The 23,355-nt window shown below is 35.6% G+C and overlaps 1 protein-coding gene across 2 annotated transcripts in view; it reads right to left on the bottom strand.

The window, feature by feature from the left end:
- Positions 1-23,355, bottom strand: part of SLF1 (SMC5/6 complex localization factor 1) — a 68,175-nt gene that overhangs the window by 24,119 nt on the left and 20,701 nt on the right. For both annotated transcript variants that reach the window (XM_027765987.1, XM_027765988.1), the window contains exons 5-10: positions 12,383-12,505; positions 9,487-9,540; positions 8,413-8,571; positions 7,120-7,283; positions 2,594-2,725; positions 1,101-1,260 (exon numbers count right to left, since the gene is read on the bottom strand). In XM_027765987.1, coding sequence (XP_027621788.1) covers positions 1,101-1,260; positions 2,594-2,725; positions 7,120-7,283; positions 8,413-8,571; positions 9,487-9,540; positions 12,383-12,505 — 792 coding nt within the window. The remainder of the gene's footprint in view (positions 1-1,100; positions 1,261-2,593; positions 2,726-7,119; positions 7,284-8,412; positions 8,572-9,486; positions 9,541-12,382; positions 12,506-23,355) is intronic.

Here is a 23,355-nt window from a genome sequence, read left to right as displayed (position 1 = left end):
AGGAAATCCCCCCCCGACCCTGGGAGGAAGGCCATACTGCAATCCCTTCTCCTCCATTCTCTCTGGATTTGGGGCATGTGCACATGTATCTGGTGTGCTTTTTAAGCTACCAGGACCAAAACCACAGTTAGCTACGTGGGAGTCCAGTGCCTTAACTATATACCACTACTGGTCTCACAAATTCCCTTTTTAATGCCAATAAACAAAAGAATTAAAATCTTAATTTTATTTTTTAGTTAGCTACAGGCATATGAGCTCATGGTAGGGGAAAGGGTTGCAGGGGGTGGGGGACAAAGAGAAAGAAATAATCCCTCCCGATGGGGATAGCCATGCCAAAATCCCTTCTCCTTCTCTAGAGATTTTGCATACACATGGACATATGCTGGTATGTTTTTCAAGTTGCTGGGTCCAGGACTTGAACAGCACAGTCTCTCTTTCTGGCGAGTGCATGCGCCCTATAGCAAAAACCTCTCCAAAAAAACCAAATTGTTTATTTATTAGCACTCCCCCCGACCCCAACTTGACCAGAGACACAGAAAGAGAGACCGTGACAGCGAGAAGTGAGAAAGCAAGTCACCAGGTCTGGAACTTGAACTAAGGTGGGCCATATGGGAGTCTAGAGCCTCAACCATCATGCCATCTGCCAGTCCCTCAAAAGATCTTTTACCTAAAAACTAGATAAACTGGCTGGTTTCACTGCACAAGGGTTAAGTCCTGTACACAGTGAGCCTGATCCCATATAACCAACTATAGTTCAAATCCTAGACCCAGTAGCTTGAAAAACAAACTGGGTACGTGTGCATGTGCACCCCAAATCCTGATTAGATGGGAGAAACAAAGGAAAAAGAATTGTGGTGTGACCATACCCCATTGGGAGGGTGCTTTTGCTCTCTCTCTCTCTGGCACGTGTATGTGCCCTCTGAACACTTAAAACGCACACACACAAACCAAGACTAAACTAAATAGAAAACAGTGATATGCTTGGATAAATTTTAAATTTTTGAAAGTAACTAAAAGGATAAAGGGAAGAGGAAAGGATATGCAATTTGAGATACTTTTTCCTGTGGTCCATTATTTAGTTACAAATTAATCCTACTTACATCATTAGACTTGCATTTTTCTTTGAAAGAATATATAGTCCATTCCAAAAGCATATTTACTGGTTTGGTTAAAAGCCCAGAGGTCTCATTTCCTGACCAAAAGATTTCAAGAAGAATTGCCTTTCCTGTCATCTTCTGAGAATCTGTCCAGTTGTACAATCTAATGAAAACATGAATAAACAGTAAATCTTTAAAAAAAACAGTAAATATTATAATTTGATCAAAAGTAGTTATTAAACATACCTTTTGTGGAAAAAAAAAACAAAAAACACTAGCAATTTTTAAATAGGAAGAACACATAATATATAAAGATTATAGCATATAATCATAATAAAGGACAAAACATAAATGATAGTCTTAGTTCAACAGAATTACCAATAACCTGGACCAGTAGGGGCATAATGGTTACATTGCTGGACTCCTATGTAGTCAACCACGGTTTGAGTCCTGGACACAGAGACTTAAAACTCACACCAGGCACGGGACTAGTGGATGACATAATGGTTACGTTGCTAGATTCCCACATAGTTGACTGTGGTTCGACATGTGCCCCAAATCCTGAGAGTAGAGTGAAGGAGAAGGAATTGCATGGTAGCTATGGGGGGGGTGAGTTCTTGCTTTCTGCCTCTCTGTCTCTCTTTCTGTCTCTCCAGCGAATGTGAGTGCCTTATAGCAAAAATCTCTCTTAGAAAAAAAAAATAATTGGGACAGCAGTTAGTGTAATGGCTATGTTGCTGATCTCCCATGTAGCCAACCAGAGTGCTGGTCCCAGGCCCGGTGGCTTAAACTCATGCTGGGCGCGTGTGCGTGCTTGCCCAAGATCCTGAGAGGAGAATGGATTGCAGAGTGGCCATCCCTTGGAGGGAGGGGGGTGATTTCTCGCTTTCTTCTCCCTGTTTCTCTCTTTCTAGCGAGCGCATGTGCCCTATAGCAAAAACCTCTCTAAAAAAAGAAAAAAAAAAATTCACACTAGTGCATATGCATGCGTGCTCAAGATCCTGAGAGGAGAATGAAGGAGAAGGGATTATGGCATGGTCATCCCCCCCAGGGGCCCATTTCTTGCTTTCTGTCTCTCTGGTGAATGTATGTGAACTATGGCAAAAAAAAAATCTCTCAAAAAAAATTTAACAGCAATATATACAACTGTAATCTATCTCCAAGTTTAGGGCATAAGCAAAATTTATCAGGGGTATTATACACAGTATTTAAACCTAGAACTTACAGCTTTTTACTTAAACATTCAAGTACTAAAAAATTAAATACATAAATCCTGAAAATGAAAAATAAAAATGTAAACTGAGGAAATACAAAAAGGTCATATGAAACTTCGATGCTACTAAAGGAGTGTCTGGAAATGAGTTCATAAAATAAATGTATTTTAAAATAGAAAACAAGATAATTTCTTAAAAATATCTACATAAATATTATAAGTATGGTATATAAAAGCAAGAGAAATATAGAAAAATGTGGGGTTTTTTGTGATTAGAACTTACTTTTGACTCAGATGTTGTACTTCGCTTTCAACTAAATTTAAAAAAAATTTGAGCAGTGTCAGGTGGAGTACCTTAGAGTCAATAATATTTTTCGAAATTTGATGACAGAAACTTTCGTTGAAAAGGCAAGACCTGAAAAACATGAACCCAACAATCTATAATGTACAAGCAATTCAACGAGTTATTTGTGGACAAAGATTTTTGTGTTTGTGTGTGTGTAGAATACTGTTGGAATTTTAATAAGATTTTCAACAAAATCTAATGCAAGTTCAACAAATTTTTATTAATGTTTCATCCTTTAAAAGTCAATCCATGTTGGGCCATTCCCATAGCACAGTGGTTAAAAGCCATGCAAAAGGAGCCAGATCCCACATGGCCAATTGAGGTTCCAATTCCGGTCTTAGAAGCTTGAAAAAACATGCTGGCACACGTGCAAGAAGAGATGGAAAACAGGATTGGGTGTGAGTAGGCCCCATTGGGAAATATTTTTTTTCTCTCTCTCTTTCTCTCTCTGGCATTAAGAAGAGAAGTTGTCATATTGAATATTTCATGACTACTTAAGTCTTATAATACAAAATTCCTTTATTTATCAATGACTGTAATATTTAACAACTATTAATTTCTCTGCCTTTCTAGTCTTTATTTCACTAAGAACAAAGAATCACAAATTTTATCAAGTACGTTCTTCCAAACAACCAATTTACAATGCTTGCCACAATCCTTTTATTTTTTAATCCGAGATTATTTTCTTTTTCATTATTTAATAAATGAAGGTTATTTAGGGCTACTGTTTTTGAGTTTTTAAAATTTAGTCTTTTATTTCCTTTTTATCTTCCATAGAAAGATCTGTCAAAAAGAATTTTCTAGGATGAAGGATATGTTCTATGGGACACTTGAAAGGTAACTTGTGCACCTGAGGACCTAAAATTTTAATTAGTTAGTCTTAATTAAATTTAAACATAAACAGAGACATGTTCCAGTGGCTACTGGGTTAGACGGCACAGTTTCATAGTATATTTTAAAAGAGAACGTAAGATTAGTCAGAACATTAAGAGTGTAAGTAACTCTATTAATTATAAATCTCCCAACTTCCTTATTATATCAACAATGAACTTGTAATTTTCTACCTGGCTCCAATTATGCTATCCTCTTGAATACCACATTCATAGTGGCTATGAATTTTTTTAAAGAACTATTTATTTATTAATTAAGCATTCACTAAGTTCCATTTGTTATTATTTATAATTTGACCAGAGACAGAGAAGGAGAGAAAAAGAAAGTGAGAAAGCAAGTCATGAGGTCTAAGACTCAAACTGCAGTCAGCCATGTGGGTATCTGGCACCTTTAACCACTATGCCACCTGCCGGCCCAGTGGCTATTAAATTCAACAATTTATTTAATACTTAAATCTGTTCTATAAGATCCCCCACCCCCATATACTTAATTACTTGGTCTGGAAACTGCTATAGATAGGTAACATAGCTTCTTTTCTAAAAATATGGATTATGAAATATTTCAAATATATATAAAAGTAAAGAGACTAATATAATAGCTAATTTGTACTCTTACCTTAAAATTTTTTTTTTTTTTTTTTTTGCTATAGGGCATGTGCACTCGCCACAGAGACAGAAAGAAGAAAGTCACCTCCCAAGAGGGATGGCCATGCCACAATCCCTCCTCCTCTAATTTCCTCTCAGGATTTTGTGCATGGATGCCTGGCATGAATTTTTAAGCCATCAGGTCCAGGACTTGAACTATAGTCAACTATGTGAGAGTCCAGAGATGTAATCATTATGCTATCTGCTGGTCCCAACTCTTACCATTTTTCTAGTCACCTTATCTTTTAAGACTCCATGAACTCAATTTTTTTTTTTTTTGAGAGGTTTTTGCTATAGGGCGTGTGCGCTTGCCAGACAGACAGAGAGACAGAAAGCGAGACCCCCCCCACCCAGGGGGGATGGCCATGCCGCAATCCCTTCTTCTCCATTCTCCTCTCGAGATCTTGGGTACGCACACACACGCCTGGCGTGAGTTTTTAAGCCACCGGGTCCGGGACGTGAACCGCAGTCGACTATGTAGGAGTCCAGCAACATAGCCATTATGCTAACTGCTGGTCCCTGAACTCAAATGTTTTGAAATTAAACCTGGGTATTACTGTTTAATAGTATACCTACTTTGAGGCTGCCCAAATTCTAACTCCTGTAGCATGGATTAATGCATTCAAAATTAAACATTCACTAAGTTCCAAGCATTATAGTAGCTACTGGGGATGGAAATGTTTAAGACTGAGCACCCAGTCTTAATGACTTTCTTAATGAAGTTGAGTCCCAAACTCAGTGACTTGAAACTCATACCAGGTGCAAGCATGTGCATGCCCAGAACCCCAAGAGGAGAACGGAGTAGAAGGGATTGTGGAGCGGCCATCCCCTCTTGGGGCTGATTTTTACTTACTGTCTCTCTGGTGAGTACGCATGCCCTGTAGCAAAAATCTCTAAAACAACAACAATAATGAAAGTCATAAGCTGACATGAGTGACAAGCTTAGCTCAAAGGAAAGAAAAATTTCCTTTAAAATTCAATTAGGAAGTGACATCTGAGTTGTACTTTAAAGGATAACTAGGAGTTGGTCTGATATTTGTGAGATGGCATACAAGGAGGTAGAATATATACAGGCAGAGAAAACATAAAAGCAAAGGAATAGGAAATAGAAAATAATCACTGGATACATTTGGAGAGTGATGACGATGAAAAGGAAGACATAGAAAGTTTTTTTTTTCTTTTTAAAGAGAGATTATTGCTACAGGGTGTGTGTGTGTGCTCATCAGAGAGAAAGAGAAAAATAGAAAACGAGAAATCACCCCTCCCCTCCACCCAGGGAAGATGGCTATGCCTCAATCCCTACTCCTCCACTCTCCTCAAGATTCTGAGTGCACAAACACACACGCCCGTTGTGAATTTTAAGCCAGACTTGTGGTCCCGGACTTGAACCACAGGCGATTATGTGGGAGTCCAGCGATGTAACCATTATGCCATCTGCTGGTCCTATAGAGGGTTAAATCATGAAGGGTCTTACATGTTTTGCTAAGGAACTTAAATTGTCTTCCATAAGGGACACATGAGTCATTGAAGAACTTTAATCTGGGAAATGACAAGATCACATAGGAAAGAGCGTACTGGGGCACTATAGAAGAGAAAGAAAAAAAGTTGAATCAAGATTAACAAAGCAAAGGTAATGGTAATGAAAGAAGGAACAGATTTGGAAATTTGGAAGGATGCAAAGTCACATAAACGGTGTTCCCTTACACTCTATACCTTTGCTAGTACAGTGCTACTGTATTGATACTGTTTTTGCATCTTAGTTCTCGTGAAAGCACAGTATTTTATTCATGTTTCATCCCTGAAATGTAGTATAGTGCCTGGTTCCCAGTAAGTACTCAATAAACATTTGTTGAAAGAATACATACATGCTAGCCAGTTAATTCACTTGCTTCGAATACTATAGTACCTTGGTATCTATAGGATATTGGTTCCAAGACCTCCCATGCATGATATTTGCATGTGATCTATGTACATCCTACCCTATACTTTAAGTTATCTCTAGATTACTTATAATATCTGATACAATATAAATGCTATGTAAACAGTTGTTAAATTGTACTGGATTTATTTTGCCAGAGGGCACAGGTTATTGCCAGAGTCAGAGGCAGAGACAGATAGACACACACACACAAACACACACACACAAAGAGATAATGAGAGAGAATCTGTGAATGTGAAACTTATAAAGAGCCAAATATGTATCACAAATCAAAGGTGAATCCTTATTATTTCAAAGAGCTAACCAAAGGCTTAGCCTTTGCCTGGCTAATGAAGTGTCCTTTCTCATTACCACAGACTTCCTAAAACTAAACAGTTAAATTAAAAAAAAAAAAAATCTTCTGAAAGAAGGACTGTCAGATACAGAGAGCTATCAGAGTAGACAAGGGAAAACAGTTCTGTTAGGGAGAAGCAGGAAGGATATCCAGAGACAGTTAATACTTGGAAGACAAAGGAAGGGTGTAGGCATATGACAGCATGTGATGAGGCATGAAAAAGATGGCATATTTAGAAAACATTAAGTTCTATTTCAAAATTCAAATTTCTAGCTGAAAAAAAATAACAGAAACTCTAAATATATATTTCATAGTTATAAATGTTTATACTATCAATAACAAAAATTTGGTGATATACATATTTAATATATTAATCTTTCTCATTTTAAAAACAATAAGCAAACTTAGAATTCTGCTTTAAGTTTTTTTAAATGTGGCTTTCTAGTTGAGTCCATCTCATATACACTCTGAACTTTAAACAGTTTGATGAGTGTTCAATATAAACTTGTCCTTTGTGTTTTGCAATAAATATAACACACAAAAATATAGCACACATGCATTTTCTAAAAAATAGAAATTATATTTCATCAGTACCTAAAAAAATACATAACTACTACTAGATAAAATTTAGTATCCTTATATGTGAAATCCTTACCTGATAAGCACTTCTACTAGAGACCATGCACCTTTCATACAAGTAGGACACTGAAACAGCTCTAAGTAATATCTTGACATGGCTGGGGACTTCCAAGGAGGATGCAGGTGAAGAAGAGCTGACAATATATGAAAGTAGCGACCAGAAAACGTATCTATGTTATCCTATTATTTAAAAATAAATAAACAAATAAAACACTGTAGCTAAAAGTACAGGTTTACTAGCTACTTCGGTCTAAAACTAGAATAACCCTGGTCTAGCTTTCTTGCCAAATATAAGAATTTGAGCAAAGGAGATCAGATGGAAGTATCATGTTTAGTCAATTAAATACTGCAAATGAGTGAAGGGCACACTCCAAAAATGTATCTATGCATTACGTAATCCTAGCTATTAGAACAAGCTTACATGAAGTGTTCATTTTCCTTTTCATGATTATAGTGAGATTAGGAGTTCTCAAATGTCATCTGAAAGGAACTAAATTTAAGAAAGTTTCATGAAACATTAATTTGACACAGCTTATATCTGCTATGTTTTTCACCTGGTACCTTGATAAAGAACATGATTAGAAAGCCACCTTTTTTTTTTTTTTTGAGAGGTTTTTTGCTATAGGGCACGTGCGCTCGCCAGACAGACAGAGAGACATAGAGACAGAAAGCGAGAAATCACCCCCCAGGGGGGATGGTCATGCTGCAATCCCTTCTCCTCCATTCTCCTCTTGGGATCTTGGACACGCACGCACACGCGCCTGGCATGAGTTCTAAGTCACCGGGTCCAGGACGTGAACCGCAGTCGACTATGTGGGAGCCCCGCGACATAGCCATTACGCTAACTGCTGGTTCCCAAGAACATGATTAGAAAGCCACCTTTGAATAGCTGCTCCTATTGTTTTTCACAGTTTAAGAAGTATGTTCATTCCCTATGTATACTATAAATAAAAATAAGTATTTTCAATAAAATAAGAGGGTAATTTACCAAATGGCATTCTAGGTCACTATAATATGATTTTTGTTAGATATTTTACTGCCATGAAAAAAAATCAGATAACGTTTTTTCTTCCAAGGGAAAAGTACTTTGGAAATTCTGAGAAACTAATAAGCTATAGCATTTAGAATAGTACCTATTGTATAATTTAAAAAATAGAAAAGTGGTAACAAATGGGTACTGAATTTCCTACTAAAATGGAAAAAAGAACACCACTGGAAAAACAAAATAAACTGCAAAACAAAAAATTAGAAAATGTTCACATTTTAATATTTTTTAAAAAAGAGTATAAACCCTTAAGATAGCTCTTACCTGTAGAACATTCTCTAGAAGAGCATGTAGAAGGCATACAGGAGGGATATAACGTGCTTGCAAAGAGGCAAGTTCCTCGATTGCTTCTTTAAAAAATTGTCCTTCTATGAGGCTTTCAATTAAATTTAATACACCTCTGGGAAATTCAGCATTTTTAACCTAAGAAAGGAAAGATTCAATGACTCAAAGAGGAGAAAAGGTGAAATTCTGAGATCAAATTTTAAATTAATAAGGAGTTTTAGTTTCCTCATCTGGAAAATAGAGATAATTCATGCCCTTACTACTTGACAGGGCTGTTATGTGGTTCAAAAGCTTGATGTATAGGGATGTTTTACAATGATAAGGCATTGAAAAATATATGATTAATTTTTATATTTATTATTGTCTATAACATTAAATAATAAGGGATAATACTAGCTCCAAAAGAAAAGCTTTAAAAGATATTTGTAAATGTTGATTTTAAGAGAGACGTTAGTAAGAGCTACAAGTAAAAGGTTCTATAGGTGAAAAATTATTTATGATTTTTCTTTTAAACTTGAAGCAAACTATGTCTATTAAAAATATCCTAAATACATAAAAAAATCATCAAGCAAAATCAATGTTTGCCAGAAGTAACAATGTGATTAGAGAATCAAATTACTCTTAAGTCTCACAAAATAACCTTGGTCAAAATGTTTTTAATAAAAGTAACTACTGTGAATTAGTTGAGAGTCAAAAACACTCTGAAAAGCTACACAGAATAAAACAATTTTAAATAAATAAATGCATAAAATAAAACATTTTTATAATTACTATATTAAAATTTAATCTTAAAGTAGTAATTATGAAAGTTATGAACTATGAAAACAGGGATCTGTATTTCACCTGTCATGACTACAAAGTTTTTAATATTTATGATCAGCTTTACTACTCTAGAATTGTATTTTGAGATTTTAGAACAGTTTTTTTCCTTTTTTATTTATGATTAGAGAAACTGATTTCAAATTTAAAAGGAAGTTTGGTTGTAAAAAATCAAATTAACAAAATAGAAAGCTTTTTTTGCCACCCTTACCACCCTCCTTCAAAGTCCCTTACCTCTACATTGTATACTGGTTGTTTTTCTATTCTAATGCAGTTGTATCTGACAGCCTACAAAACAACAATCACATAATTAAAATTTAACATTCCTTGGTTAAAAAAATACAATTCAGCTTACAAAATATAAAACCCTGTTCAAACATACAAAACATACTGAAGAATATATTAATAGCTATAATTAATCTGATACTCATATTAGCTCCAACTAGTGACTTTCACCATTTTTAGGGTAATGGCATGTTCCTGAGAATGAGTATTATCTATTTTTCACTATTTGAATTAAAATAACTTAAAAGCTAAGGTTAGGTTATATTCACTTTGAAGATCTAAAGAGATCATTTGTCCTTAGCATTTATATTATATAAACAGAGAGAACATTTTTTATAAGGGTCCACAGAAGGAAAAAAAAATGAATTATTAATGTTATCATGCATACTTTAATTCTGATGAGCACATATAATTAAACCAACTAGTGAAATAACCTGCTACACTACAGAATTTAATTTCACAATGAACAAGTTCGATTTTTTCTTTTTTTCTATTTTTCCATCTGTCAAGTGTTTACTTCCCTTGTACCACACATCCACCCTCCACCATCTGCTCTCTACCATCCACTGTCCCCCCATAATGTCTCTAGCATATATACCCATCCTCTCCACCATCACATTTTCATGTCTCTCAACCTCTGCTATAGCACTCAATACAAACTGAGTAGGGATACGTAATGTGTATCTTTCAAGTCTGGCTCACTTCGCTCAACATTATGTCTTCTATAGCCATCCAATCTGAGTGAAAAGATAGGCTCTCATTGTATTTTACAACTCAGTAATATTCCATAGTACATATGTGCCTGTTTTTCAACTTAGTCATTAGTGTTTGGACAGTTAGGTTGGTTCCATGTTTTAGCAATTGTATATAATGCTGCAATAAACATGGATATACAGATGTCTTTCCAATTGTTTTCCAGAGGTTGGACTAATTTGCATTTCCACCAAAACGGTAAGAGAGCTCCCTTTTCACCAGTCTTGTCAACAGTCGTCACTTTTTATTTTTTAATATTAGCCATTTTGAATGGGATTAAATGATATCACATTGTAGTTTTAATTTTCATTTCCCTTATAACGATTGTCTTTGAACATTCTTTCATGATCTTGGTTATTCAGAAGTCTTCCTTGGAGAGCTCTCTACACAATTCATTTGCCCATTTTTAATTGAATTATCCATTTTCTTTTAAATGGGTGAACTGTGTGAGAACCTTAGATATTGTAGATACTTTGTCTGAGGAATAATTTGCAAATATTTTCTCTCATTCCGTGGGTTGTCTTTTCACTCTAGTTTTAGTTTCCTTTGCTGTGAGGAAACTTTTTAGCTTGTTGTAGTCCCAATTGTTTACTTTAAAGACCATTGCCTGTGTTTTAGGGGGGTCTGATTTAAGAAATCTTTGCCTATTCAAATGCCTTCAAAAGTTTCTCTTACATTTTCTACTAGTAGTTTTGTAGTTAATCTTTATATTTAAACCTTTGATCCATTTTGAGTTAATTCTAGTTAATGGTAAGAGATAGGGGTCCAGTTTCATTTTTCTGCAGATGGATACCCAGTTCTTCTAACTCTGTTTGTTAAAAAGACTTTTTCTCTACTGCATTGTTTTATATCCTTTATTAAAGATCTGATGACTATATGATTTGGGATTTATTTCTGGATTCTCTTTTCTGTTCCACTGGTCTATATATCTATTTTTTCCTAGTACCATGCTGTTTTGATTACCACTGTTTTATAATATACTTTAAGGTTGGATAGTGAGATGCACCCAATGCTTTTTGTTTTTGGTACAGTACTGCCTTGACAATATGAGGTCTTTTTTGTTTCTACAATTTTGTAATTTTTTTTTTCTTTTTCTTTTCCTTTTTTAAAAGAGATTTTTGCTATATAGGGCATGTATGCTTGCCAAAGAGGCAGAGAGACAGAAATCGGGAAATCACCCCCTACAGTGGGGATGGCCACACCGCAATCCCCTCTCCTCCTCTCTCTCCTCAGGATTCTGGGCAACATGGACACAGTCCCAGTGCGAGTTTTAAGCTGCTGGGTCTGATATTAAAACCACTGTCAACTACACATAAGTCTAGCAACATAACCATTATGCTATCAGCTAGTCCATGTTTTTTCCTCTGTCTGTAAAGAATGTCTCAGGTAATTGGATATGTCTGCTAAAACCTATAACTACATGGTAAAAGCCTGGTGAAGGCTAGCATGAAAGTTCAAAACTGTTTGGAATCAAAGATAGAAGATGACTTTCTACCTACCAGCAGGATCTTTTCTGAGAACCTCACTGGGTGCTCATGCTAAAGAAAGCCTCCCTTAGAGCCAGGTTTGGGAAGGTGAACTACAGCTCTGTGGGAAAGACAGCAAACTCTATTGTCCCTATAGAACAGTTGATAATCAAGAATCTGAGAGATAAAGGGAAAGAAAAGTACTGGAAAAGATATTGGCTCCAAATCATTAGAGTTCCTACCATCAAGGTGGGAAATAGGGGTAAAGTAAGAGCACGGAGAAAGTCCTACCCTCAAAATCCAAAAATACAAGGCCTAAGAGTAAGAATGAGGCAGAACCAGGATAACTGAAAGGAGACCCTCTATCTCTTACCCTCCAACATCAGACTAGCAAACATCCAGCAAAAAGTTACAATACTCTATAAACACATAATTAAACTGTAACAGTATTGAGTAATAGCATAGAAGTCAGCATATTTATTAAAGGTACAAATAGATTACTGTTCATAATAAGATGGATTAATGAACTAAGTAAGTTATTTTAAGGCATACTGAACATATTAACGAAAGATAATTCTGATTGCACTTGAGAAACATAGGACATTATACAAAATCTCAAGTTTTACCTGAGCTTTATATATGTGCTTCCTTAAGGCATTTTTTATTTCAACAATATCCACATCTGTCCTGAAGTCCTTGGTTTCTGCTTCTTTGGCATAATCAATGAAAGCAGAATTCTTAGTTTCTTTCTGTATATATGTAAAAGAACTTTAGACAATGGACTAAACACAATGTCAACACAAATAATATCACAATAGACAAAATAATGAGAGAAAAACACTTAAACATAGGTGCTTCTAAAAGTTTATGAAAAAAGGAAATAAAGTTCATTTTGGCACCAAAAAAAGTTAAAATCCATGCATAGTTTTTTTTTCATAATACACACTTTGCATGATCTTTTTAAAGATACTTCCTAATATACTAACCACAGCAAAAACCGTCACAGTCATATTATTGAGATTACACATAAAATAAAAAGTTTACAAAGTATTTATTTCAGTTTGGGAATTTTTACCTGATATTCACATATATACTGTTTTTTTTTCTTATAGAAATTTTTGCTATAGGGTGTATATGCTCGCACAAGAGACAGAAAACGAGAAATCACCCCCCAGGGGGTTGGACATGCTGCAATCCCTTCTTCTCCACTTTCCTCTCAGAATTTTGGGCATGCATGCACACACACACCATGGTGTGATTTTTAAACTGCCAGGTCTGGGACTTGAACAGCAGTTTCCCATGTGGGAGTCCAGCGACATAACCATTACACTATCTGCTGGCCCCAACACATATATGCTTTCTAAAGGAACTTTTCATTTAAACTATTCCAAATTGTTATTGGAATCGTCCCTCACTCTTTACTGCATTACACAAAACAAAATTGATCAAAATTATTACCTTTTTCATTTGTTTGAAGGTACATAAACATGTTGTGGTTTAGACTGTAAAATAAAGTTATATTCTAGAAAAAATGTAACCAAGAAAGATACGACCATGCCACCTGCTGGCCCCAATGCTTATCAATATTAAAATGGATAAGAGATAAAACTATGACAGTCTAAAAATAAAATATCATATACATCAGTAAAAAAAGTAGAAAAACAGCATGCACTAGAAAATGCTCATGAACAGGCAATGTACTCTTAGAGATACACACAAAATTGGTAAAACTATAACAAAAATGTGAAAAATAATACAAATTCTAAGATAAAGGATACTTTTGGGTAAGAAGTAAAGAAGATGTTAAAAAATATGGACCAGCAAATGGCATAATGGTTACATTGCTGGGCTCCCACATACTGGACCGTGATTCCGGTCCTGGACCTAGTGCCTTAAAACTCATGCCAGCCATGAGTGTGACCAAGATTCCAAGAGGAGAATGGAGAAAGGATTGTGGTGTGGCCATACACCCGGGGACTGGTGTCTCACTTTCTGTCTCTATCCAGTGAGCAAAAATCTCTCAAAAAACAAAAAAGCAATGTTTTTTAAAAACTTGTAATGATACTTCTTAACCTAGCTGGTGGGTACCTAAGCACTTATTACTGCATATTTTTAAAAATAATACACATTTTATAAGTGCTTCTCTACATATATCTTCAGAAGAAAGAAATTCATGAATAGCATTATATTGGGTTGTTGAAAAAGTCATGATGTATTTTTTTCTATGCAAAAATGTGTCATGACTTTTCAGATGAGCAAGTATTTGGTCGATTTAGAAAGCTATAAAGTCTAATTTTTTAAAAAGAATTATTTTATTGAACTTTATTTATTTTAATTTGACAAGAGAGGGACAGAGAGAGCAAGAGAGAGAAAGTGAGAAAGCAAGCCATCAGGTCTGGAACTTGAACTGTGGTCGGCCATGTGGGAGTCTAGCACCCTTATCTACCACGCCACCTGCCAGACCCTAAAGTCTAATTACTTTTAATGTGAAAAGTTTTACCTGGTTTCCATAAATATGCCTCTCTAAGGTATTTCTCATTTTAGCAACTCTCAAATCTTTACTGGAGTCTATGAATTTTACTTTTTAGAGATATTCAATCAAAACAGAACTAACATTAACATTTTCTTCATGATTCTAAATTTCTTTCTGCATGTTTGTAAAAATACTTTAGTAAACTGTGGATTAAATATAGGCAAGTCATAACAACAACAAAAAAATACACTTGGGAAGGTAGGTTATGTAAAACATACATACAAGATTAAATATAGTAAAGAGCTCTGTGCTTTCTATCACATTTTATTTATCCTAAGATAAAGCACAAGAAAACACATGCTTTCTATTGTGTTTACATATATGAATATTTAGGTTACCTATACAGTTAATTCAGAGTAAGAAGTATTATAAACCATATGTTTATTCATTTTACTGAGAAATCTATTTTTAAAAAGAGAAATTTCTATCTGAATTTTATACTTCTAAAAGAAACCAAGTTCTTTCTAAAGGAACTCAAGAAAATCTATGTCAATGTAAAATGTATGTCAATGTAAAATGTATGTCAATGTATTTGCATAATTTTGAACTGAGCAAAGTAGTTGTACTTATAATCCCAGCTACTTGGAAGGCTAAGGCAGTAGAATCTTAAGTTCAAGGCCAGCCTAGGAAACAAAGCAAGAATCTCTCTCTAAAAATAATTTTTTATAAAACAGTAATTTCAGAACCAGCAGGTGAAGTGGTAGCTAAGTTGCAGAGTCCCACATGGCCAACTACAGTTTGAGTCTAAGTATTAATGGCTTGCTTTCTCACTTTCCCTCTCCCTCTGGTCAAATTTTTAAAAAAGTACATAATAATAATAATGACAATAAATAAATTTAAACAAATAATTCTTTTAAAAAACAATAATTTTTATATCTTTAAAGAAATCTCTATTTTATTTTTTCTCATATTAAGTCATAAACTCATTTTAATAACTTTATCATTAGTTTATATTCCTTTATGTAAGAATACTGTGTTCTGTGGTTTTCAATACAAATTTCAAGAAACATGAACTGAAAAAGCCTCTTACTAAAACATATGCATTTATAATAATTAATCACAGAAACTAGTCTTACAAGTCATATAAATATCAATTATATTTTTGCTAAACCAGAGAAAAAGCACAAAAATATTTTAAGTTTGAAAAGTTTTAGCTAATTTAGTCACATATGATTTAAGAGACTACAATTTTATAAGTTCCAAATCATTCCTAGAATTCTTTTTTTAATTGTCAAAGGGCAAGGGTGCTTACTAGAGAGAGAAAGCCAGAGAGAGAGAGAGAGAGGAAGGAGAAAGGAGGAGGGAAAAGGAGAAAGGATCCCCTAGTGGAATAGGGTCACACTACACTCCCTACTCCTACTTTCTATTCAAAAAGGATTTTGAGCATGTGTGCTTATGTGCCTGGCATGTTTCTCAAGGTACCAGTGCCACCAGTGGCTTGACATGTGGATCTAGCCAGCTCCCTTAAACACTGTGCCGTAAGACTAGCCCTCTAGATTTCTCTATATATTTTTTGGAGAGGTTTTTGCTATAGGGCGCGTATGCTCGCCAAACAGAGAGAGACAGAGAGACAGAAAGTGAGAAATCACCCCCCAGGGGGGATGGCCATGCCACAATCCCTTCTCCTCCATTCTCCTCTCAAGATCTTGGGCACACATGTACACGTGCCCAGTGTGAGTTTAAGCTACTGGGTCTGGGACTAGTACCGTGGTCGACTACCTGGGAATCCAGTGACATAGCCATTACTCCAACTACTGGTCTCTAGATTTCTCTTTTATTAAAGGTATCTGACACATAGAGTGAAAACCAAATTTAGTTTGAATATTTTTGAGAGGTTTTTGCTATAGGGCGCGTATGCTCGCCAAACAGAGAGAGACAGAGAGACAGAAAGTGAGAAATCACCCCCCAGGGGGGATGGCCATGCCACAATCCCTTCTCCTTCAGTCTCCTCTTGGGATCTTGGGCACACACGCACACACGCCCGGCATGAGTTTAAGTCACCAGGTCCAGGACTTGAACCGTGGTCGACTACATGGGAGTTCAGCGACATAGCCAATATGCTAACTGCTGGTCCCTTGAATTTCTTTCTAGTTATACATAAAAATATTTTAGTTTAGACTAATAATTGTTACTAATTTGATGAATTCATTAAACAGACTGTTTTATAAAACACAGTATATAATTGAACATAACTGAAAACCAGCTCTTTCCGAGTAGAATAACACCCTTTTATTTTGGTGGTTGTCATCTGAAAAACTATACTTGAGAGCACAATGTGTCCTCTCTAGGGCTATTTCTTTGCTCCAAGTCCTTCTTATTTTTTGTTTTCTATTTTAAACAAAAATAAAATTAATTTGTTGGTTTTTTTTTCAAATTTTGTTCTCTATGCAGTGAAATACCTGAATTTAAATGAATTATGAACATACATACTGTTGACAGGTAAGAAAAATGTTCTATAAGACATACTTCTTACATTAAATGTACAGAGGTATATTAAGTAGTTACCTATGTATTGAGACTAGATTACATATAGGCACTCTGTATTTCAATGTACATATATGCATTATTTTAACAAGAATTCTGAAAGAAGACAATTTCCTAATGTGCTAAAGTCATAGACTATAAATACATGGTTCAAATACTAGCTTTCTGATTTCAAATCCATATTATTTCCATCATACACTGTCTCTCAAATAATTCTGTAAGAAAAACCAGAAATGTACTTTATTTTAGCTTATAAAATTTTACCTAGATTCTACATATTGTCTCCCTTAAGGCACCTTTCATTTCAAGAAATTCTCTATCCTGAAATCACTGGTTTTTTCTTGATTGCTACGTTTAGTCCAAACAGAATTACTTTGGGAATTTTCATCACTCTGAATTATCTGTATCCATATAAAACTAGTTTGAAAAATCAACTAATCTTGTTTTTTGTGAGAGGTTTTTTGCTATAGGGCGCGTGCGCTCGCCAGACAGACAGAGATAGACATAGAGACAGAAAGCGAGAAATCATCCTCCAGGGGGGATGGTCACGCCGCAATACCTTCTCCTCCATTCTCCTCTCGGGATCTTGGGCACGCACGCACGCACACGCGCCCAGCGTGAGTTTTAAGCTGCCGGGTCCGGGACGCGAACCGTGGTCGACTACGTGGGAGTCCAGCGACATAGCCATTACGCTAACTGCTGGTTCCCAAAAATCAACTAATTTTAATATACATACTATGGTACTTAATTTTGTAGATGACATATTTTGTTACTCTAATAAGTAGATAAAATGCGCTCTCCTAAATAAAAAGTTATAAAAGAGTGGTAAAATATTTTTAAGGAGAAAATCATTATAGCAGAGGTCCTAAGTAACAATGATTTCCATAAACTTCAAGAGAAGTTAATGTTTGGCTGGTTTAGTAACAATCAATCTTTTTGTTTGTTTGTTTTGCTCCATTCTCCTCTTCGGATCTTGGTCATGAACGCACAAGCATCCTGCATGAGTTTTAAGCTGCCGGGTCCAGAACTCAAACCATGGTCACCTACATGGGAGTCCAGCAACATAACCATTATGCCATCTGCTGGTACCAACAATCAATGATTTTAATCTACAATCAAAGTAAAAAATATTGTACCTAGTCCAAGTTGAAGTTATAATCAAGTTATAAAAAATTGTTTCTCAGGTCATTTTTCAGTATTATACTAGTAAGAATTCTCATTTTCAAGTATACCATACAAAAAGGAAAAGAAGGCTGAACAATAGCTGAATTCAGAGTTCTTAGTTGAATGACAATAAACAACAATCATCTTCACCTGGTTCTATCTAAAGTCATTAAATTTCTCTTGCAAAGAAATCCAAACTGATGGATCAGTCCAGTAACAGCATTTAAGCCCTGTGCATACAGAGTCAGATCTCATGAGTAATGACAGTCCAAATTCCAGCCCTGGTTGCTTGATAAATATGCCAGGCATGTATATCTGCATGTCCAAAATTCTGATGGAATGGAGAAATGGAAGAAAAAGGATGACAGGGAACCAGCAGTTAGCGTAATGGCTATGTCGCTGTACTCCCACGTAGTCGACCGCGGTTCGTGTCCCGGACCCGGTGGCTTAAAACTCACGCCGGGCGCGTGTGCGTGCCCAAGATCCTGAGAGGAGAATGGAGGAGAAGGGATTGCGGTGTGACCATCCCCCCTGGGGGATGATTTCTCGCTTTCTGTCTCTATGTCTCTCTCTGTCTGTCTGGTGAGCGCACGCGCCCTACAGTGAAAATCTCTCCAAAAAAAGAAAAAGGATGACAGTGTGACCACACCCCATTGGGGGAGGTGTCAGATTATCTTTCTCTGGTGCACATACCTTCTGACATTTAAAAAACAAAAAGGATTTAAAAAGAAACTAAACTCATGTATCATGTACCAATAATTATTTTAAAAATATTTATGTAACTATACCTACAATTCTAAAAGTTTTGTAAGACAGAGTTAGGACTTCAGGGAGATTATGAAATTGTACTAAAGTAAGGATGTTCCAAGATTCATTAACTTTATCAAAAGAGACCAGAGATCAACATTCTCTTAGGGAACAATTATGAAAAATGCCAAAATGCAATGAAGCCTATGAAGTGATCGTTGGTTCCCTTTCACAGATATTTGGCTTTTTATGTGAATAGGAGGGTCTTTGAGGAGACTGAGATTCTGCAACCACAGAATACTTTCTGAGTGCAATTAACTGAATGTTTCTGAAGCAACTCAGAAGTAATTTGCTGCATGTGCCCTATAACAAATTAAAATAATTAATTAATTAATTAATAAAATAATTCTTTAAAAATTAATAAAGTTAACTTGCAGGTACGAAAAAAACAGTGAATTTCTGGCCTTTACATTTCACATGGTTGGCAATACAAGGTAAAATCTACAGGCCCAGATCATCAAGAAATACCTAAAATATAGGATAAATTAATCCCATATAGATTACAATTACATGGAATGTAAAGGAATATACTATTATTGTTAGCAACTTGGCAAAAAACATACTGTTTTCTACTCTGGACTGTGTTTATTTACACATCCATTTCAGATGTTATATAAGGATTTATAAATTAGGATGTATAACACCCTATATAACTATTTAAAAATTATAACCTGATATGTAAACTGTGGCATTTGTAAGATTTTTAAATAATATAATTTATTTTCTATATAGCTAAACAAATGATCAACATTTGTTTTTGTTTTCTTTAAGCCACTAATACTCTTTCCAATTGGCTACTCTTAATGAAATAAATAAAATATTTATCTGTAAATTCATTTTTTATTCCTTATTTTGTGTTTCTTTTCTAAAAGAATTATGTATTTAATTTTATTTATTCATTCATTTTATTATTTATTTATTTATTTTTTAAATTTGACCAGAAAGACATAGAGAGAGAGAAAGTGAGAAAGCAAGCCACCAGGTCCGAGACTCGAACCGTGGTTGGCCATGTGGGAGTCCAGCGCCCTTATTCACCATGCCACCTGCCGGCCCCACTTATTTTGTGTTTCTATAGTACCAACAATGTACTAGGAATAGAGGTAGGTGCTTGTCTCCCTATAGTCTGAGAAAAGAAGGGTCATGTCTACTATATTTTATATAGTACAGTGCTGTATATCAAAGTATATGTATGACCAAAATCTATGTATTCAACAACTTATTCTATTATCGAGAAGGGAAGCATTGTGTGACAATGGGAGTTGGCCTGGCTTCTCATACTAATACTTGATTATATTTTCTGTCTTGGACTAGATATAGAAATTACTTTGGGACCAGCAGTTGGTGTAACAGCTATGTTGCTGGACTCCCTGGTAGTCAACTGTGGTTTGAGTCCCAGACCTGGTGGCTTAAACTCATGCCAAGCGCGTGTGCGTGCATGCCAAGGATCCTAAGAGGAGAATGGAGGAGAAGGGACTGTGGTGTGACCATCCCCCCTCAGGGGTGATTTCTTGCTTTCATGTCTCTCTGTCTCTCTCTGTCTTTTTGGCGAGCACATACACCCTATAGCAAAAAAAGACCCTCAAAAATAAATAAATAAATGAATGAATGAATGAATGAATAAAAAGAAACGCCTTTGTCTCCAGGTCTTTTTCCAATATTCAGCCATGGCATTTGTCATACTGCTCGAATAAATTAAGAACACTGGATTAAGGGATTTATAAGATGAAGAGCAAAAAATCAAAGAAAAAAAATCTTTTGAGTATTACTTTTTTTTTCTCTTTTAAGAGACTTTTGGAGGCCAGCAGATGGCACGGTGGTCAAAGGCTCTGGACTACCACATGGCTAACTGTGGTTCAAGTCCTAGACCTGGTGTCTTGCTTTCTCACTTTCCTTCTCTCTCTCTGTTTGATCGAATTGGAAAATAATAGTAACAAAAAAATAAAGTGCATGTGCCAAAGAGACAGAGAGCGACTATGTGGGAGTCCAGGGATGTAACCATTACACCATCTGCTGGTCCCACTACTTGGTTCTTAACTTGTACATATACCCTGATTCTTAAATAGTATTTCATAATCCTATGATCAACTACCAAAACTTACTTTTGGTACTATTTACAACAGTAAGTATTTTTTAACTACACAAAAAGAGACTGGATGAATATTAAGGAAGGCTAATAATTCTGAAAATAGGGAGAAGGTAAGAGGACAGGAAAGTGACTCAACGAAAGAAGCCTTAAAAGCATACTGAATGCTTGGTCTTCATTTTTTGCTATGACACTGGACAATTGTGGGGAAATTATTTTACCTGATCATACCTCGATATCACCAACTAGAAATGAGGCCATATTAATACATGCCACATAAGAACATGAAGCGTTTACCTAAGGAAAAGTATGCAGGGCAAGATCAACAGCCTGGTGGTTAGGGCAGCTGGAACCCACATGGCCAATTCTGCAGTTAGAGTTCCAGAATCAGTAGCTTAAGAAACACTTTGTGTGTGTGTGTCCAAAATCCTGAAAGGAGGAAGAAATGGAAAAGAAGGGATTGCAGCATCACCATTTCTCACGGAGGTTGGTTTGTCTTCTCCATCTCTCTCTGACTCTTTGTCTCCCTCTGGCAAGCACACCCTCTAGTTAAATATAAATAAATAGTGCTTTGCATAGTGCCTGAAACATAGTAATCATTCAATAAATACTAGGTGAGAGTAGTAGCTATAATAATTCTCACAAAAATTAATGCAACATATTGACTTTTATATAATGTAAAAAGAGAGAAAAGAATAAATGAGTTGCCTATGGTCACAGAACTAATAAATTATAAATTTGGGTCAGAAATTAGTTAATCTCGTGTATAAAGTGTGTTTTTTCTGAGAACAGCAGATGGCGTAATGGCTACGTCACTGGACTCCCATGTAGTTGACGGCAGTTTGAGTCCTGGACTTGGTCGCTTAAACTCATGCCAGGAGCCATATGCGTGCGTGCCCACGGTCCAGAGAGAAGAATGGAGAAGGGATTGTGGCATGGCCATCCTCCCTGGGAGTGATTTTTCACTTTATCTGTCTTTTTAGAGAGTGCATGTGCCATACAGCAAAAACATCTAAAAGTGTGTTTTTCTCACTATTCCTAGCATGCTCCCATAGACTTTTCTGTGGTTCATTTTATTTTCTTTCTTAAACAGATAGTTATGAGAAGTATTATTAAGTAACCATTTTGTAAAGCCTTCCTTGGGCCAGATAATTGAGTTATATAATCATTTGTTACTCTGTGTTCCTACACTTTTACACAAAGATTACTGTGCACAATTCACACTGAACTGAAGAGTTTCCACATTCTTGATCTCTAAACAGTAAGTACCTTACACTCTGATATGTGGTCTTATTAATTTCCATATCCCTAGTGTACTGCATATCGCTTGCTATAGCAATAGTTTCCAATAAATATCTATTAAACTGAAGTAAATTGATTCCTGATTCTGCTACTCAGAAGCTTTCCTCTCCAAAAAGTTTAACTGGGTGAGCCATAACTTTTTTTGAAAAGTTGTTTAACCATTACTTTTATCTCAGTTATTTTACATGCAACTTTTCTTGGATGACCCTACAGAATTTTTCTAATGAGGAATGTAAATATTGTATGCCTAAGTGGTAGAAGAAATGTAAGACATTGAAATGAAGGGAACTTCGTTAAGTTCTCCTCACATGTGATCACAAAATGCTTTCCTTACTTAGACTGGTTATGAATTATTAGCTGTTTGATCCAGAACTTATAAAACAATGTATTCCTAAACTGAATATGATAGAGATTATCTGATAGAGATTATCTGAATATGATAGAGATTATCTGATATATATTATCTGGTATACTATCCTGCCTTCTACTATTTCAAAAGCAGCCAACTCTGAATGTCATCAAATTATTGCAAAAATAAGTTCGTGGTAATGCATATTATATACTTCATTTCAACCCTTTCTTTCCAAAGTAAAAAGAAAATTCAGATACTTTACTAATTCTAGTTAAGAATAACTTTCATGCTGTTGATTGTTAAGACTACATTTAAACTATTCAGAAGTCTATTGCTTTTGTCTGCAAATAAAAAACCAACCCAAAGTAACTTAAACAACAAGAAAATGTACTACTTCACAGATTGGCAATGTGGCCCAATGCTAGGGTTGGTTCTAAGAACTCAAGTATCAACAAGAATCCAGATTCTGTCTCTACACTCTGCTGTCTACAGGTCTGGTTTCATTAGGATGGTTTTCCTTATAATCAAAGAATGATTGCTGGTAGCAATTTAGGTTAAATTCTTCTATGTTCACATCAACTAGGAGCCAGGCTGGCAGTAGATCTCTTTTCAGAATAAGGAAGAAATGTTCTAGAAGCTCTTATACCTCTCTTCATGTCCCACTGACAAGAACTGGTTTATATGGTCAGTCCTAGACCATCACTTTCAAAGACAAGGAAGTTATCCATACTCAAAACAGAACTATTCCTGGAACTAAGGCCAAATTTCTAATGCAGTAGGTCATTGGGAAAGTCATAACATATTTTTCTCTTTTCCTATGAAAAAATGAATCATGACTTTCCCGACGACTCAGTATATTGCTGCCATTCACTAG

This window comes from Tupaia chinensis, unplaced genomic scaffold (genome assembly GCF_000334495.1).
Source record: "Tupaia chinensis unplaced genomic scaffold, TupChi_1.0 Scaffold140095_1, whole genome shotgun sequence".
Lineage (NCBI taxonomy): Eukaryota > Metazoa > Chordata > Mammalia > Scandentia > Tupaiidae > Tupaia > Tupaia belangeri.
Note: the sequence above shows the minus strand (reverse complement) of the source record. Positions and strands in the feature narration are given on the sequence as shown.